Source organism: Gastrolobium bilobum, unplaced genomic scaffold, assembly GCF_033153095.1.
Source record: "Gastrolobium bilobum isolate Gb01-03AN ecotype WA unplaced genomic scaffold, APGP_CSIRO_Gbil_v1 utg53169, whole genome shotgun sequence".
Taxonomy (NCBI): domain Eukaryota; kingdom Viridiplantae; phylum Streptophyta; class Magnoliopsida; order Fabales; family Fabaceae; genus Gastrolobium; species Gastrolobium bilobum.
This window is the reverse complement of record NW_026898687.1, coordinates 38,142-49,115: the sequence shown is the minus strand read 5'-3', so window position 1 is coordinate 49,115 and position 10,974 is coordinate 38,142. Positions and strand designations below refer to the sequence as shown.

General features: G+C 32.9%; 1 protein-coding gene across 2 annotated transcripts; it reads left to right on the top strand.

The window, feature by feature from the left end:
- The first annotated feature begins 875 nt into the window (after nucleotides 1–875).
- LOC133318385 (phosphatidylinositol:ceramide inositolphosphotransferase 1-like) lies at nucleotides 876–5,351 on the top strand. Of its 2 annotated transcripts, none has more exons than XM_061520371.1 (12): nucleotides 876–1,384; nucleotides 1,484–1,573; nucleotides 2,347–2,433; nucleotides 2,534–2,602; nucleotides 3,339–3,419; nucleotides 3,530–3,601; nucleotides 3,756–3,816; nucleotides 3,899–4,001; nucleotides 4,118–4,213; nucleotides 4,546–4,592; nucleotides 4,684–4,808; nucleotides 4,908–5,351. In XM_061520371.1, exons 1-12 carry the CDS (start codon nucleotides 1,352–1,354, stop codon nucleotides 4,980–4,982), a joined length of 939 nt encoding a protein of 312 aa, XP_061376355.1. In that variant the 5' UTR covers nucleotides 876–1,351; the 3' UTR covers nucleotides 4,983–5,351. The 2 variants fall into 2 exon arrangements, with proteins under 2 accessions (XP_061376355.1, XP_061376354.1); XM_061520370.1 differs by having other exon boundaries at nucleotides 4,902–5,348.
- The last annotated feature ends 5,623 nt before the right edge of the window (nucleotides 5,352–10,974 follow it).

Sequence of the window (10,974 nt, the reverse complement as noted above, 5' to 3'; positions counted from 1 at the left end):
TTCTTATTGAATACCAATGGATTTGGACGGGCTCTAAAATAATGATTTGTACGGACTCTGAAATAATCTTTTAAAATCCTAATTGAATATCATATAATTTTTTTTCGATCTTTTAAAATCTTTATTGAATACTAATGATTTTTTGTCCAAAAATAATCTATTAAAATCATTTGAAATCCCAATTCGATACACCCTTAATTCTTTGAGACAAAATCATAAACCCTCAAATTTTTTTAAAATAAAAAATAAAAAAAATAGCACCAACTTTTAATGTGAGAGCAACTGCAGAAGTTGATACAAAAATAATTTTCTCACAAATAAATATACTAAATGGTTTTTAAAATAAAGTTAAGGACAGTATGTTTTATTTGATTTTTTTAAATTTTGTTTGAGGAAACTACTTGCAAGGTAAAAGAAAGTAGCAGGCAAAGGCCGGTCAAGTCTCACGAATGATATCATCAATCATCATGGATAACTGCTACTAAAAAATTTTCAAACAAAAAAAAAAAGTGAATTTTTGAATTTGTTAATAGTAATTATTTCCAAAAGCTAGAAGATTCTATTTGATTACTGGTTTTTGTCTCATTCAGTCACTTTCGTAGTAACAGCTTCAATAGTATAGGCCATAGGGGGTAAAGGAAAAGTAGCAAGCGGCAACATTTCTCAATTTCCCTTTTCACTTTTAAAAAATAAAAATAAAAATAAAAATACTATATTATTAATATGTTCAAATAAAAAATCAAATTATTCAAATTATTATTATTATTAGTAGTAGTATTATTAGTTTGTATACAAATTAAAAAAAATGAAGATAGTGTGAACGGGTAATATAAATATATAAATGTGCTCTTTATAATTTTCTACTCGCTTCTCAACTGTCTCTCCGTGTTCATCTCGCGTGCATAGCAGTCAGAAAAACACAGCGAATAAGAGAAGTGAATCAGAGAGAGAGAGAGAGAGACTAGAGAGAGAAACTAGAAAAAACCCCTTTTGACTATTGCGCCTTCGTTTCCATTTTTCCGTTGATTCTTGCAACCAAAGCCTTATTTTCTGATCTGGGCGGTGGTTCTCTTTGTGATCAACCACAAAACTCAGATCTTTTTCTGTTCCCCGATTCGGATTCGAGCACCCAGTTGCGTTTCTCTTTCTGGGTGTTCATTTTTTCGACCAAAGTTTCGGTTTTGCAGAGTGGGAAAGTATATATATATATATAAAAAAAGGGGATTGGTTTTATCTGGGTTTCACACAGATTGGCCAATCATGTTGACTTTAACAGTGTGGTTATGAAGTAATATGGAAGTGCTCCTTACACCCATAACTCAAGAACAACAACAAGAACAACAACAAGAACATGTCGTTTTACATTGGTCGCGAGGCTTCAAAGGTTGCTCTTTTTTATTTTTTTTTAACTCATCTGGGTATTGCTCTTTTTCTTTGTTTGGTGTTGTGTTGTTTGTTTTAATCTATATCTCTGTTTATGTAGCTATGGAAGAGAATTTGTGCAGAGACAACCACAGAGCTCAACCTCCTTGCAGATAATTGGAAGTACCTTCTCGCTGGTCTCGTTTTTCAGGTTTTTCCTATTTTGATGAGCCTTGTGTAATAGTTGAGTGTGATTCTTCAAGTTGTGGTTTCCCTTTTTTGAAGAAAGCTAAGGTTATTTTGTTTTCCTTTGATGAGGAATAGAAGATTTCTGTAAGCGTTTTTTGAGTTGTTGGAACTTTACTTACATGCTACAAAAAGTTTGCTTTCTTCTTTATGTTGGTGGTGTGGTAACTTGTACCACTTGCTTGCTATTTTTATTTATTTATTTATTTGGGTTAGTAACAAGGCTTATAATACTAACACTTGGTTTAATCACTGAATCTTATTTTGTCAACAATTATACAAGTGTCAGGGTTGATGAATTGGTGTTTTAATGAGGGAATTGTAACTGTTTGAAGCATCGTTAATCATATTCTGCAACTAGGATGCTTTGGCATTCGATGATCCATGCTTTGGATTTGGACTTTTCCAATTATTTACTCCGTCTCAAATACAAATTTACTCTCAATTCTATGTGGATTTCAGGACCTCTCTCGTGATGATCAAATGTTTCATTTACCTTATTGGAAACTTTTAATAATTTGCAGCTAGTTGTTGAGGGAAATATTTTATTGAGAAAAGAGGAAGAAATAAGAATCACAAATTTTTGTATACTGTAGTATATCTTTGTATATTTTCTATCCTTGTTTTCTATTTTATGCTTAAGGTGTGACAGTTTAATACATTGGTTTACTTGGTTATTTGACATACTTTTATTTTCTTTTAATGTTTGATATCTAAATTTATACTGTTTCCTGACAGTATATACATGGTTTGGCTGCCCGAGGCGTTCATTATTTACATAGGCCTGGCCCTATTCTACAAGATGTTGGATTCTTCTTTCTTCCGGTTTGTAATTGTCATTTCCTTCTTTTTCTCTCACCCTGAAAAATTTGTACATAGAATGATAGGAATACCCTTATAATTTTTAATCGTGGTCCTGTTATAGGAGCTGGGGCGAGACAAAGCTTACATCAGTGAAACTCTATTCACCATTATCTTTATATCCTTTGTCTTGGTATGAATTCCCCTCTTCCATCTCTTTTTATTGGCTTTCACATATTATCTGTATGAGTGTATTATGTTAGCATTTAACTTTTTTGATATTTTGGAGAAGGGGCCCCTTGTGCTAGGTCATATTTTACCTCCTATGGTATCACAATTCATTAAGACAGAATTAGATATTGTACTAAAAATTCCATTTTATTTTTTGGTTTGACACTTCTCAAGGTTATTATGGCTTGATCATGCATGTGTGTGCCAAGTTAACTGGTGAGACTGACACACTCTGGTGCTTCAAAGTTCTAAACTGCTGAAGCCTGATATATATTTTCATTGTGAATTTGTGAGTTCTGAAAGTTACACATGAAGATTTTCGATGTGTTTGTACTCACTATTAAGAATGACTTGTCCCAAAAAATAAAAATTGAATGAGAAATGAAATAAAAGAAAATATTATCTTATTTTGTAGGGTAAAAGTGTTCTTTTACAGGTTAATTACTGATTTTGCAGAAGGATTATTTGCTGTTGATTCTATGGCTTTATTCCTTTTTAATTTTTGCTTGATATTTTGCTATTGCAAGAGTCTGCAGCTTGACGATAAGCTCATATAGCCATACTCATTTTCCATTTTTATCCCTTTGGCCAGTAATGGTTTATTTTCTGTTATCTTCTCATTTAAACAAGTATAATTTTTTATTTTTACTTTTCCTTTGAAGTTTCAGTGATATATTCTTTGATATGTGCTTCTGCAGTGGACGTTTCATCCTTTCATATTGAAGGGCAGAAAGATATATACAGTTCTAATATGGTGCAGAGTTCTAGCATTCTTAGTTGTAAGTGTTGACCACATTTAAATTCTTTAAATTGAGTTGTACCTATTGTGTATATATGAATATGCCAGTTTTCTCAGTGCATCTCATAACTGTATATTTGTTTACTGCAGGCTTCTCAAGTTCTGCGCATAATCACATTTTATTCTACACAGCTTCCTGGTCCAAACTACCATTGCCGTGAGGTATAATTGTTTGAGAATACGTGCTTATAAAACATCATGTCACATGCTGTATTTAAGTATCACTTCTCTTGATCAGTGTAAATTGCATATATGTGTGAGATCTTTTATTCTTTTCAATTGTTATATAATTTATACTGTTTAATTTATCACGCAGGGTTCTAAACTTGCCACATTGCCTCGTCCAGATAGTGCCTTTGAAGTCCTCTTTATTAATTGTTAGTATACATTATTGTATTCTAGTTTTTTAGCTTTGATATATGTGGTTGTTTTGGCACTCATTTCAATTTCAATTTGCAGTTCCACGAGGTATTGTATATGGATGTGGTGATTTGATATTTTCATCACACATGATCTTTACTCTTGTTTTTGTGCGTACATATCAGAAATATGGCGCTAGAAGGTAAAATTGGCTTATAAATCTCTTTCATCTGGTCTCTTGAAGAATTAAGCTTGTCAGGAGATTTGCTATGTTCAAATTTAAATTCTGATTTGTGGTGATTATTGATGCATCACTAGGATTATAAAGCAGCTAGGGTGGTTGCTTGCTGTGATTCAGAGTCTTTTGATAGTAGCATCTCGCAAACATTACACGGTTGACATAGTTGTTGCCTGGTAAGGAGCATTTTCTGCTTTGTGATGGGAAAACTGTGATTTTTTTTTTTTGTTGGTAAAAACCAACCTGTGTCCAAAACCCTAACGAATCAGACTAATCTGGTTTTGGGTTTGAACCTCTCCATTATATTCCTTGGAGTTAATCTTACAAAACATAGTTGTTGCCTGGTAAGGAGCATTTTCTGCTTTGTGATGGGAAAACTGTGATTTTTTTTTTTTGTTGGTAAAAACCAACCTGTGTCCAAAACCCTAACGAATCAGACTAATCTGGTTTTGGGTTTGAACCTCTCCATTATATTCCTTGGAGTTAATCTTTGGTCACTGGCTTACAGGTACACTGTTAATTTGCTGGTATATTTTATTGACAAGAAATTGCCAGGTAATTACAGTCATTTTATATAACTATATGTATGCTATTGTTGTTTAATTGTGCTGCTTTTTGCTGTTGTTCTGACTCAGTTATTCTGCAGAATTGCCCGATAGGTCAATTGCAGCTGCAAGCCTGTTACCATTGAGCACCAAAGACAAAGAGGGCTGGACCAAAGAGGAGAACCACAAGCTAATGAATGGGAATTCTGGAGATCCTGCAGATTGGGTATGGTGAACCTACTTGTCCTTTTCCTTGTTCCTTTTGTGTAATGTCTTTGTCTGTGTATAGACATAACAATGTTATTTTTCACTTTCTCAGAGGCAGAGAACTCTAGTGAATGGCAAGATTATGGAAGATGGCAATACACTTCATGCTGACTCTGCCATGAATGGTGCATAGAAATAGGAGCCTCCACTGTACAAATTGGATCCACTGCAAGACTCATGTGGAAAAGCTGCGACCCTTCAATTAGAAGATTTTGTTGCCTGAACGTTCACTTGTTAATTCTCAGATTAGTATCATGATTTGTATTAGTGAAATTGAAACTGGGTTGTACTTTTCAACATTTTGCAGCCCTGATCCGTTGCATGGTTAAATTAACTAGCATCAGCATGTGCCATAGAAAATTTTCCATTCCCTCCTATCTACTACATCATAGATACCATGTGCATATTTCTGCAAAGTCCATTTTTATTGGTTTATTTTATTCTCCTTTGCACTCACATGGCAACCTAGTGATCAGTGCTATGTAAGGATTCTAATGTTAAAAAAAGGTAAATTTCGGTTCTTAGACCAACTTTTCCTAGTTAAAGTAAATGGACACGGGATTGAGGTGATTACTTGTTATTGGGGGTCTCATTTTCTTCGAAATTATGAGGTTGGTGGTTTATCAAAAGACAATGAAGCATGACTTATTCTTAAAATTTGAGATGGTGACACGTGACATGAGCAAGCACATGGTGTTTTTGACTCTGCATGTGCTTTCTTTTTTTACGCATGGCAATGCTTTTATGTCGATTGTCCCATTCCTTGTCCCTCGTCTACTATCCCTATTTGGATGTTGAAGTTCCCTTATATCGAAATAGGTTTCCGTTTATAATACTTATTGCTGATGTAGCACATCACATGCATCTTTTCCTTTGCACATGGGCCACCCCATCTTCATTTTCACGCGTTTTGTGGCCCTTTACATTGCTCAAACACTTGATCTAATCGAATGGGGTATCATGTTTCTCAACAATGTTGTCAATTCAGCAACCATGAACAGTTATATTAGTAAAAGCTTGTGGCCATGTATATCTAACCTTATTTATTACATCCAACATTGCTCTCAGCTTGCGGTATTTGTTGCCTAATTAAAGCAAGATACAAGTAGCTTCCAAGGATGACATCATACTGGTTTAATATATGCATCACTAAGAGAATAGATCAAGTTTTTCGGAACAGTGACAAAATGTCACCGAACCCAATTCCTACGGTGATGAATATAAGCGCAATTGAAATTCCTGGGGAGTTATACATTTGTGTATTAATAAGACCGTTCACTATTTCTTGAAGCTCGATCTCTCCCCCGGATGAACCATATAGCCAAGAGGCTGGCCCAACTTAGACGGGATATGATCGCTTCTTTGTGGTCTAACATTCTTGCTAATACATTATCTTCATTCTGTTCTGGATTATAATCTCTAATAAAAAAGATAGCTCCATGAGCAAAAGCCCCCGGACGTTTCCAAAATCAAATGGGTACTGTACTCTCGGGTCGAGGGAATTCAATAATAGACACCTGTTAGCATTCCAGTTCACCAAGTTTTTTACCTAAATGTCACGCGAACAGTGTTATTTTTCAATCTGCCATGGGGGCAAGTTCGCTACCCGGTGTAGAGAACTCGGTTTGCTGACGTGTCACGTTTCTAGTGGACATCAAGTTCGCTACACGGGGTAACCAAGTTCGCTACCCAATGTAGCGAACTCCATATTTTTTTTTTAACTTGGTACTTGTTATCCACTAGAAATGTGACACGTTAGCAAACCGAGTTCGCTACACCGGGTAGCGAACTTGTCCCCGTGGCAGATTGAAAAATAACACTGTTCGCGTGACATTTAGGTAAAAAACTTGGTGAACAGTGACATTTTGGTCGGTGTTCCAAGTTTTCCCATCAATGGATCCCTATACATTTGGGAATATAAATATTTTTTTTTTGGTAAGGTATAAATATTTGCATGTGCTTTCTTTGAGGCCCATGCAAATGACATAAGGTTTTTGAATTCATTGTTATTTTAAGTCAAGCTAAAAGCATCAATGAAAATTGACCAAAATAATGTCCTTGGATGTTGTTTATTATATTGTTGCTTATTCAACATTTGAAGGAGACCAATTGTAATCACAGAAAAGTTAGGCTGGTCATGCATGTGGATGTGGCCTTTCTGTTTAACTCAAAAAAGCAAAGGGTGTCGCTAATAATATAAATTATATGATTCCAGATGCCCCACATAAAACAGCAACGATGGCATGTAACAAAAAGGTGGTGCTTGCGCAATTTAAGCTGGAAAAGTTGGTCAATGTAGAAAAGGGTGGCATACTCATTATGTGTAACAAACAATCACACACTCACACAGGGAGACAGAGCGCAATGATAGGGTTGATATGTGAGTGATGCAAGATCATCATTTAGGCATGTCTACAAATCCAAGTAACTACCACTTTCTTCCTTTACGTGCTGCTCCTTTCCCTGTATGAGGGTCCTTTTGATCCCCATATGGGTGGTATGAATAATCACCCCACCTCTTACTTTAAAGATTGATTCATTTCGTATTGTGCTTTTGTTTTTTAATAAATTAATGTGACTGTGATCATGTCATGCACTCTCATTTCTATCTAGCATTTTGTCATTTTTATGAAGATCCTTTTTCTTCTAACTTTCAATGAATGAAAAAAATAAAAATAAAAATAGAGAAAGATGTGCCAGATATAAACAAACAAATAGGCATAGTATTTACACACATTAATTTAACACCATATTTTGTGGTTTTTCAGAACATTAGTAACTTATGTTTAGTTTTTAGTAATTTAATATTGTAATCGTTAGTTTTTATTGAATTTTCAAAGATGTTGACATAATGACATATATAATAACAAAGTGATAAGCATTGAAGAATGTTAGAAAAAAATGAAAGTGGAAAATGTACAAGATAATATTTATTATAGATAAAAGTCACTTCATTCACATCTCATATTGGTAGCGATCGACAAGAATGACTATGCTACAGCCTATAAAGCATGGACACTTTTCTTTGGTAAATAGTTGTTAAACATTTAAATAGAACTGGAATGGGTGACATGATCAATAGAAAATAGCAGTAGACCAAGATTCTATCGGTGGCGGATTCAGGAAATTAATGAAAGATGGGTATTGTTTAAGTACATATAGATCTGGGTCTGGTCTGAACGCGACTTGTGAGCATGTGTCGGCTAGCTGGGTCTGATTTAGATCTAGATTTGGACAGATTGTGACTTAACTTGACCGATGATAGAGAAAGAAATAAATGTTCTAACTTCTAATAACGAAGATTGAGGTTTGAAAGGAGATGAATCAGTATGTAGATGCAAACGAGCTCTCTGTTGTTAGGTTTGGATAATAAAGGTGGAGGAGGAAAAAAAAAAACTTACAAGAAAATAAAATAGAAGGAGAAAAATTAAAGGAGTAGGATATTATAACAATCAACTAGGGTTACCACCAATGTTACTACCAATCAATTTCACCGTTAGATCGATTATGTTGATCTAACGATTATATTTACTTTCATCTTGTATGGTTATGATCCCCATATTTAATGTAAAATCATTAACTGTGGGAAATCGTAATCATACAAAGGTGAAAATAAATATAAAGTATTAAATATGGGGAATTATAACCATAGAAAGATAGAAATAAATATAACCGTTGGATCAACATAATCAATCTAATGATTGGTAGTAATATTGGTGATAACACTATTTGGTTGTTACAATATCCTACCCAAAATTAAATTAGGAAATTTTAAATTTTAAGAGAAAAATATTTTTATATTTTTGCATCAAATTTTAAGAGTGGGCACTTGTCCCCCTCTCTAACACTTGGATTCGCGTATCCTCGTTGTGAAGTGGAATAATCACTGGCAAGTGGCAATATCATAAATAAGAAGCTCATCAACTTATATTGACGTAAAAATAAAAAATCTCATATCTAGTTTTGGTTATTGATTCAATAGTATTCAATGTTTACATAATTAATAAATTAAAGTCATTAGATATAATTAAAATTAATGGTCACAATTGAGAGCCGTAACTTATACTAATTAATATAAAAAAATAATTAATATAAAATATGTATCCAAAAAAATAATAATTAATATAAAATAATAATGTCATAGTTGTGATGACTTTAATTTTGTTAAAAAGTTGCATTGAACTCAATGCCGAGTTTGGGGTGAGTGCTCCAAAAAAGTGGTTTGTCTGAAGATACATGAGAGATATCCCGATACCTTTATAAATATAAAATGTATTACACAGAATTATATCCCCACTTGAACAAAATGAGTTTTTTTTTGAATATTACATCATTGACTAAGGCAATGTGTTTTCAAATTTGTGTTAACTCATTTGTCAAAAGTCATGAGGTGTTGTTTACTTTGAATAGCACCTGACATGATCAGTGATTAAGTCCTTTACAAATTCTTAATTGAACCTTGCCTAGTAATCACTTTCTTTCTCACTCACACATCACTTTTTTTTAAAAGATATTTTAATATGCTCATCGTTTTGCTACTAATTTGATTTGTGGTAAGTTTCGAAATTAAGATTTTAAACTCCTCTTATCTTTGAGAGGCGTTTAAAATTTTAATTTCAGGACTTACCTCAAATCAGACTAGTCGCGAAACGATAAATCGACTAAAATATTTCTAAAAAAAATCTCTGTTAAACTTGCTGAGATGAGGGAAAATATTGACAGATTATGAAATCGAAATTTATTGGACAACAAACACAACTTATATTATTTTTTTTTGGAAAAAAACAAAGATTACGAGTCATCAAAATTTTAAATTGTTGTCAAACAACAATTATATCAATTATATATTAATATACTTTACTGACTTCAAATTCAATGGGCGGAGCTACGTATATTTTAAGTAGGGTTCTTGCCTCTGGGTCTCCTAACTTTTTTGAATTCCTTCATTTTACATGCAATTTTTTTTTTAAATGAACTTTTGAACTTAGCCTCCTAATCAATGCATTTCTTTCTCTTTGATTACCCAAACAGAAATGTTCTTATTTTCTTTTCAAATAAAACAATATCTTCTTGCCATTTTGTCTTTGGTTTGGTGGTTACTTATTTAAAAATAGTGCATGTTTCTTTTGAATATAAAATAAATAACAATATGTATCCAAAAAAAATAAAAAAATAACAATAAGAAACAAATCACATGACTCTTTAAGATTGGCTCAAGTGACAATATGAGTTTGGCAATGTACGAATTGCCAAAAAAAGAGGGATTCAAGTTTCAGAAGCAACCTTTAAAACTAGAGCTGAATAATTACTATATCACTCGACTCAAATTTTATCTCTCACATTACTCGGCCGGGTCATAGGATTACCCAAGGACAATCATGGAATAATACAAAATAACGAATTAGATTAATTTCCATCAGATTAGAAATGGAATTCATTTAGATTAACAATATTCCTTTGCCAATGTATATATACAATAAAAATAATAATGTTAATAATAATAAAATTCACAAAAGTATATTTTTAAATTTCCTTTTGTTAAATGTTAAGCAAAATGATGAGAATGCAGAAAAGCAAAAAGCTAAAACCAGAAAGTTACGAATAGGAAAGACCCTTTACAAATTGAACCACAGAAGAATTTAAGAGTGATAGAGAGAGAGAGGTGAGAGGAAAGTTTAAAAAAGGAAGGTAAACAAGCAAGTTTTACATTATAATCTAGACAAAAATGCGTGTAATTTTAAAGGATATATATTTATATTATTTTAACAGAGAAATAGATATAAAAGATATAAGTCTTATTAAAAAAAAAATAAATAAATAAAAGTTTCACCTCTTTATATCTAGTTCTCTTCTGAAGTGACATAAATATGTATGCTTTAAAAGCAGATATACTTTCTCCTATAATTTATAACAATTAACAGCTTGTATTTGTGTAATGTACATCAGCAATTGAGGTACAATGAAGCATTGTTGAAGCACCTTAAAAGTAGATAAGTAGAAACCTTTTCAAATGCAAACTCTTTCCATTTATGTTCAGACACAACACAACACAAGAGTCATAAACCAAATGGACGCACAACAATGAACACTTTCTGATCATTCTACACTAGCCATTCAACACTTAA

Excerpts from the sequence above, each read along its gene's own strand:
- LOC133318385 (XM_061520370.1), top strand. The coding sequence starts at position 1,352 with ATGTCGTTTTACATTGGTCGCGAGGCTTCAAAG. Across the intron at positions 3,602-3,755 it reads CAAACTACCATTGCCGTGAG|GGTTCTAAACTTGCCACATT; the intron begins GTATAATTGTTT and ends TTTATCACGCAG. Across the intron at positions 4,214-4,545 it reads GTTGACATAGTTGTTGCCTG|GTACACTGTTAATTTGCTGG; the intron begins GTAAGGAGCATT and ends ACTGGCTTACAG.